Raw genomic sequence first — 8,442 nt, forward strand, 5'->3', positions numbered from 1 at the left:
GGGTTTTTACATTTTTTACACGAATTAATTTTTAGTTTATGTATATTACGTTGTGCGTTTCTTGATTATTTGTTATCATTAAGCTGATGGTTCTGAAGCCAATGCTTAATATATATAATATATATATATATAAATAACTAATAATAATACTAATTATTATTCTTCATTCTCATTCTTATAAAGAGGCAAATGGTGGCATACACTATACAGCCAAGTCATTTGTGATAAAGGTTGCCATTAAACAAATCGCAAGGTGGCTTGCGTTACGATATGAGGTGTTCCAAGTAGGAACTATTCAAAACGATACGATACTTGTTAAAAAGTACTCGATAGCAAAAAGTATCGATACTTTTACCACGTCCCTAACCGATCCCGCCGGTTAGAATTAACTTGGCACCTTGTATGATATGATATACTTTGTGGAAAGAAAACTTGACACTGGACTGGAAGTTTTTTTTTACTCAATTTGGTGAAAGAAAAGAATATAACAATACTAATAATAATTTCTGAATTCCAGCATTTTGGTAGAAATTTGTATTTATGTAATGTAATTAAAAATTAAATTGGCTTAAAAATTTCTTAAAACATCATTCACTAATAATTGATGTTGCAATAAGGAAGTTATATCGAAATTAATTTTACGGTTCACAGGTTAAAGGTTAATTTTGTTAAACACCTTTCTTCACACTGATCTACTTAGAACCAAATAGCCGGCTAGGCAGTTAGGTATCTCCACGGAAGAAAAAAAAAACAATGTAAGTGCCAGTCTCGATTAATATGAGAATCGATGTCAGCAAAACTCAGAAACTACGAAATCTTGATATTGATTGGTCGTAGTTTCAAATTTAATAAGAAATAACAAGTTCTAGATTGTTAATCCAATTTAAACTTTACCCAGTTGACATATCGTTGAAAGTTCAATATCTATTATTGCAAGTTACAACGTTTTGATATTATATTGAAATTTCAATCATTGTACTGCCATCTAGCGGTTAATTGCTGAACGACGATGAATTAAAATTATTAATTTAGTTCTCCAAAAAAGAAGCGATCATATTGCACCGGTATTTACTTTCACTTCTTGTAATAAAAAAATTCTTTCGATAAACAGAAAATTGAAAATTTAATTAAATTTTTATTGAATTGATATTCAACTATTTTTTTGTGAAATCACTCCATTTGTTACAATTATTAACACAAAGATCGAACACTCAGAAAAAACACTCAGAAAAAATTCCTTCGATCCGGTCGTATTCGAACCGACGTCCTCTTGCATACCGTGCCAGACGCTATACCAACTAAGCCACGGAACGAAGCAACGGACCTCACGAATTTTTCTATGTGCTTGCGTTGCGCTACGACTAAAAAGTCGTTGAAAAACCAAGTACAAAGACACGTCGGTTCGAATACGACCGGATCGAAGGAATTTTTATTATTAATATATTAATAATTGTAACAAACTAGTGGAGTGATTTCACAAAAAATAGTTGAATATCAATTCAATAAAAATTTAATTAATACAGTGAATAGCGACATCTCTCGCCAGGACTGGTAGCTGTAAAGGTACTAACTGGGTGATAAATCTGTCAAAGATTTCTCATAGATGGCGCTACGACTAAAAAGTCGTTGAAAAACCAAGTACAAAGACACCACGCAAGCACATAGAAAAATTCGTGAGGTCCGTTGTTTCGTTCCGTGGCTTAGTTGGTATAGCGTCTGGCACGGTATGCAAGAGGACGTCGGTTCGAATCCGACCGGATCGAAGGAATTTTTTCTGAGTGTTTTTTCTGAGTGTTCGATCTTTGTATTAATAATTGTAACAAATTGAAAATTTATTAATATAAGACGTTCCGATGATATGAAATACCACCACGGGTAATAGTTTTGGTGCGGCCATCATTTTTGTACTCCAAAACAGCACAATAAGGCATTTTTCTAGTATTTTAAAGAATTTGCACGAGAGAATGACACAACTATACCATACAAAGCGAAAATGGCGGGCCGAGCTCAGATACGTCTTTCGAGACCTATAGTTGGCACGCGTCTGACGCTAACTAACCGCTTCTACTTTATTTATTGTTCTGTGGGTATCTCAGAGCGTCGAATGTACCATAGAAAAAAAAACATTTGAAGATGCAGTAATAAACATTAATAAAAATGTTATGTACTTACAAAACCGCTCTTCGCTTTATCATTGCGTGACATGATTTTCTTCTTTTCATTCAGATGAACCATTCTGAAACAATAAAAAAAAAATATTAAGGCGAGTTATTTCAAATTTTAGAAGGTAACATGTGGGGGGCCGTCCGCGCCTCAGAGCGCACGCAAAAATTAACATGAATAAAATATGATTTAGTAGTTAGGATAATGTTTAAATTACATTATGGGCGCGTTCCCATTATGTCGTGACAACAGACAGTCGTGCAGTTTAAAGTGTCGTGATTTGTATATTTAAATGAAGTTGTTGACCTAAAGAACAACACGATTAACTGTCGTTCACGAATTTTTTACTTTACGATGACAGACTGTCGTGACTATGTGAAGAGCTAGAACGACAGTCGTCTGACGATAAACAAAACGTCACGATAGATAACTACGGCTTCAAACGATTCTGTCGTGCAAACGACAAGGCGGCTGCTGTGAACCGATAAATTGTCGTCACGAACTAGTGGGAACAGCTAGTCACGACAGTCGTTCAACGATAAACGGAAAACTGTGTCGTGGTCGTTCCGGTTTTGAAGTGAAAGGTTGGCGGTGAAATTGCAGGCACATGGGACTTGTCAACTCATGTCTCAGGGTAAAGGGTGCCGCGACAGTGCCCCTCAGATTCAAATTCAAAGCTCAGAGTGGCACTGCAGGTGTTATGGACATGCAAGTAGCTTAGCTTACTATCAGGGGCACAGCTCATTCGTCTCGTCACTTGATACTATAAAAAATATATAAGGCCAACATATATTTGTCTCTGGTGCAATTTGTGGTTATTTATGTGAGTGTGGCATCCGCGACAGAGCGCCTTGAATGTGGGTGTTATTGTTATTAATAAAAAAAATATAATTGGACGTAGTTACACAGAAAGGATCCAATGCACATCCAGTCACTTTCGAGATATGGCAGTTTGACGTTGAAAAGTGTTTCTCACTGTTGTTTTATTTTCAAAACTTATAATGTCATGTAACTCCAGAGATATTTATTTATGTTTATATGTTGGATTTTTTTGCTGATCTAAGAGACTACACTTTAGGAACCGTTTAATACATATGACTCATGTTTTGATAATTTTGTGGATTGGACCTTTTTGCTTAACTACGTCCAATTATTGCACCAATGATGACATCACACTCACCAAATAAGTCACTTGATACAAAGTTATCAGTCTTAATAAGTTTTATATTCTCGGTGCTATTACATTGATGCAACCGTCATCATTGAGCTCATTAAAACAATCTTAAATTGAAGCATTGGATGAGACAAGGGCGTATCACGTCTTAAATCTTATAATTATTAACACAAAGATCGACACTCAGAAAAAATTCCTTCGATTCGAACCGACGTCTTCTAGCATACCGTGCCAGACGCTATACCAACTAAGCCACGGCACGGACCAGCGGACCTCACGAATTTTTCTAAGTGCTTACGTCGTATCTTTGTATTTGGTTTTTGAACGAGTTTTTAGCCGTAGCGCCATCTATGACAAATCTGATATTTCGGCACCCTGTTAGATACCTTTACAGCTATCAGCCCTGGCTAAAGAAGTCGCTATTGATTGCATTTTAAATTTTTATAGAATTGATATTCTATTATTTTCATGAGAAATTACTCGACTAGTTTGTTATAATTATTAATACAAACTTATATCTTTTTAATATTTATAGTATGACTCTTATGTACGTATTTTATTATTTATATTTTGTCCTAGATTTAGTTAAAAGACTCAGGTATTATTATTATTTTAAAATTTAGAAACATTTGAAATATTTTTTTTCTTCCATTGTATTATCCGCCCTTGTTGCAAAACCGGTAAATTAAGCGTTCGTTTTATCCTTGCTTTTTAAGCAAATAAATTGTGAATCAGTCTTATTTAAAAGGTACATTGATAGAAAATTAAACGTATTTTTAATCTTTCATTACATTCGCTGGATCGAAACTAATCGACAGAATCATCTTCAGCAGGTCTCACTGGCCAATGCTCCATGTTGAGGGTGAAGTCGCTCGTCTCAGACATTTTTTACATTAAAATAAGTTTTTACAAACTGCAAGTGGCAAAGTGTCCGAAATTCAAATGCACATTTATAATCCACGTAACAAGGGCGGAGCGCCACCTTCTAAATGAATGAAACTTACGCCATCATTTTATTATTAAGGAGTTCTGTGTAGTTAATGATATATTTATACATGGATTGTTTATTTATTATGTGGATCAATATGGCCTCAAAACGCGATCAAGCTACTTGCTTTATATTCCAAAACCAAAATACATTTATTGAATAAGGCTAATATAATGAGTTTAGGTACACCGTGTTTAATTATCAAGAAAAGTAAACAAGCAATGTACTTTTTAACTTTCCTGAAAAAAATATTGATAGAAAACATTTCATTCTCGAAATAAGCTGTCTGGAAAGGCAGTCCAGAGTTAAGAACAATATTTAAGGACTTTTTTGAAAAAACATTTATTTTAAGATGCATACTTATAATCAGTACTGCAAAAATAATCATTTGCCACACTATAATTATATTGTTTGAATGTGAACGGTTTAGATTTTTTTCTTGTCCTTGAAATCTGCAATCAATCGACCAGACTAGATTCAGATGAGTTAGAAGATATAGAGTGTTGCAGAAAAGTAAGAAGTGCCTTGTCTCCCCTTAATTGTACAGCACATCAGGTCTTTTCAGCCTCCTAATTGGGTTTAACAGTATGGTTGGCAATGAGACAGAATAAGCTCCTAGTCTATGTCTTTAGTGAACTGAATAGTGTTAATCTTCTTCGAGAACTGTTGGTATTTCCAGATAGTTGTGTATTTCGGAGTTGCAAGGGTATCAGGATGCGGCAATAATTGAAATTTCGTAATTTCATTTCTTAATAATTGAAAATAATTGAAATTTCTTAATAGGCAACAGATAAAGTCAATAGGGACTTGTTACTGTGTGGACACTCAACTACAAATACAGCTAAGGAAATATTGAAAAGCAATTGTCTTGTTAAGTCACCAATCCATTTAAAAATAAGCATGCATATAATGAATCTTTTTTACTAAACCTCTATATGACGAATCTTTCCATATTCCTTATATTTTAGGATATATTAATTAATTCACATTTCTATAGTGTTTGAACTGAGGGACCACAAATGAATATGAAAATTACGAAATTGGCTCATAATCGTGGTTTTGTTTTACTTTTACAATCTTCCTTGTGATTTTTACTAATGTTTGTTCAGGTAAATAATATACATATTTTATATTTATTTACTTATACGTTTTTTACATGTGGTCTCTCAGGGATCATATAAAGTACAGTGTAATTATATATAATCATTGCCAAATTACATTTTGTTCATTGTGTAAATGTTTAAAGACTAAATTTTTGTTAACAAACTATTCCAGCAAATTAAATACTTGCCCAGAAGTGGAAGCTTTGGTGTGAGAATTGAGAGACTGCTTAGGTAGTATAGTTTTTAATATATTCTTTATAAATTCCAGAATGAGTTTTACAAAATGCTTTATAACTTGTGCTAAACTTTCCAGTTATTGCAACTGGCAAAAATCAAAAATCAGTCCACACACATATGTTTTAGATTTTCACAATTGTTTTAAAATATATCAAGTTCTTATGTTTTCGTGAGTTACATATAGGAAATGAAGCAAACCAATGTTTCAGGTCCTTTACAGGACCCATGTTCACAGTTGAATGAGGTGAGAAACATTGGTTTGTTTGAAAAACAAATATACGCAACTTAAATGTAGAAAATTTATTTTCTATACGCAACTTAAATGTAGAAAATTTATTTTCATTTCCTATGTTTTAATATATGTATGTCTTGTGTTAAAATATTTATATCACGAAAACATAAATATGCACCACAGAAAAATTTTTCTGAAAAGGCTCATTCGCTTTCTACAATACAAAACACTAACCAACAGAACCAATTTAAAAGTTCATTTCCCAAATTGGTCCTACTGGGAACCAAATCTCATATCCTCCTCATTTAGCACTCACGACTGGGCCACTGAGGCTATCAAATAAAATTGCTAAAATAATTATTGCTTAAGTCAGCGTGAAGTTATTTTGACACAAGTGTAAAAGTTTCCAGCAAATTCCTGAAATTGTATCTAATAATTGTAATCTTGAAATTAGATTCCAGTATTCTCAGAGTTTACATGAAGTAGTTAGTTATATTAGAAATACAGAAGCCTAGAAAACCCTCTAGGGCATTGTTGCGTCACTGTGCAGTTGAAAATAATATAAAGCCATAAACAATGGAATCTTGGTTCCTGTTTGTCATTTTTATAGGTATTATAAAAGTGACAAACATATATATTTAGTAAGAACTTATTATTATAGAGATCTGCGGTCTTTCTAAATTAGAATAAAGTCTAATTATACAAATAGAAACTTATAATTTCCCTGCAATGGAATTGATAATAACAGAAAGTTGATTTAACATGACAGCTCAGTAGATAACGAATGAACTTGTTGTTTTTTATAGCTAAAGCACAAAATCGTCCTTATTCGCCAAAGGTAAACACGTAGGAGGTTGTTCGCTAAAACAAACTACATTCTGAGATCACTGCATCTGATAAATTCATCCAACTTTTCTACAACATATATAAGAGGAGCGTTTTTTTTAAATATGTTATAAACAAACTAACAAGGCAAAATAGACGCTCAGAATGATTAGACAGGCAAGTATGCGGGTCAGATTCTTATCTAACAACGTTACTTAATAGTTTACAACAGTCTTTTCATACGAAAACTATAAAAACATGAAGTGGATTCCGCCAACGACAAGTGCGAAAATATAACCTAAAAATAATCTCGAATACGCGACTTTAGGCAAACAAAGATATCACGATAAGATAACAAGGTTACTTTACCAGTAAATAAATTCAGATTAAACTTTACATCACATAACAAACACAATCTTTTGATAAAAACATGATAGATAACACAAACAACGGACATCCAGAGCCAATTAACTAGTGATACGCCAAATTCTTTCATCAATCGAGGTCGCCATTGTCAATTGGACTAGAGACGCTACGGTTATCGATTTCAATAATAAAGCTGAATAAATAAATTTTAAAATAAATTTGCTACAAATTTGCAATGTCGACATTGCAACGCTTCTCTTTTCAATAAAAGAATTGTGTATTTGTAACAGCTGGCTGACACAAATTTCAAATTTTTGAAATCATTCTTCCGTCACTGTTCTTTTTTTTTCAAAATTTCGTTTTGCTTTTATTAATTTCTACATTTTCCATCTGACACCAATCTGCCATGGAAAGAATTTGCTGATTCTTTTACATAATATTTTTTTAATAATTTGCAATAATAATTTTAAGGATAATAAAACAAAATTCGACGGTAATTCAATATGGACATGGATAAGGATCAAGAATCTCCAAAGAAGTGCTTTTGCGCAAGATGCTTCCTCCCGATCGAGCCGGAGGACAAGGTGGACATCGATGGACAGAATTTCCATAGAGTATGCAGCATGTGCTGTAAGTTTCCAAAAGTATTCAGTACCAAGATTAATTTTATCCTTCATATTGCGTACAGTATTCCCATTAAAATTATTATTGTACAGGTATTTGCCGGACAATTCCCACGTCGCTAAAGATGTTCTACGGGCACGTATTCTGTAACGAATGCTTCAAAAATCATGTTCTGAGCAGGTATTTTTCATTTCCAAATATCCTTGGTACCTATCTTTGTATTTATTTAGTCATTTTCAATTGTTTCAATATTGACAGCTGTCAGCGTCCGGCTCGATGGATAGTTCTGTGTTCCAGTCTCAGGAAGGGTTTTCGCCATTCCGTGAACACAGAACGTCTAATTTAGAGTTCACCTTTGTCCAAAGAAAGTCTAGATCTGGATCTGGAGCCAGTTTTTAAAACTTGATATTATAAACAGGTTTAAGGGTGAAAGCCCACGAATGCATTCAAATAGCTGGTGGATGCAATGGGCACCGGGTGTGAAGCCGCCGCAGCAACAAAGAGAGAACGAAAAGGATGAGAACGCACAGAATGCTGACCATACGGAGAAACCTGAAACAGATGAAAAAGAAAAGGACAAAGAAACTTGCAAAGGTGATTTTGTAACTTGCTAGACCATTTTTGAGGACACTGGTATGAGCTTGTATGGAACATTGCTAAGATAACTTAGCATTATGGACACAATACTGGCATAGCCTCGCGGACACTTATAGCTTCGCGGATACTCTGC

General features: G+C 33.8%; 1 protein-coding gene across 3 annotated transcripts in view; it reads left to right on the forward strand.

The window, feature by feature from the left end:
* The first annotated feature begins 7,476 nt into the window (after positions 1 to 7,476).
* The window catches only part of LOC113232231 (cysteine and glycine-rich protein 2-like), a 2,613-nt gene continuing 1,647 nt past the window's right edge, over positions 7,477 to 8,442 (forward strand). For all 3 annotated transcript variants that reach the window (XM_026466888.1, XM_026466889.1, XM_026466890.1), the window contains exons 1-3: positions 7,477 to 7,718; positions 7,805 to 7,892; positions 8,131 to 8,306. In XM_026466888.1, the coding sequence (XP_026322673.1) occupies positions 7,592 to 7,718; positions 7,805 to 7,892; positions 8,131 to 8,306 (391 nt within the window). In that variant the 5' untranslated portion in view covers positions 7,477 to 7,591. The remainder of the gene's footprint in view (positions 7,719 to 7,804; positions 7,893 to 8,130; positions 8,307 to 8,442) is intronic.

The sequence above is a fragment of the Hyposmocoma kahamanoa genome, unplaced genomic scaffold (genome assembly GCF_003589595.1).
Source record: "Hyposmocoma kahamanoa isolate Upper Pololo Valley unplaced genomic scaffold, ASM358959v1 67, whole genome shotgun sequence".
Taxonomy (NCBI): Eukaryota; Metazoa; Arthropoda; class Insecta; order Lepidoptera; family Cosmopterigidae; genus Hyposmocoma; species Hyposmocoma kahamanoa.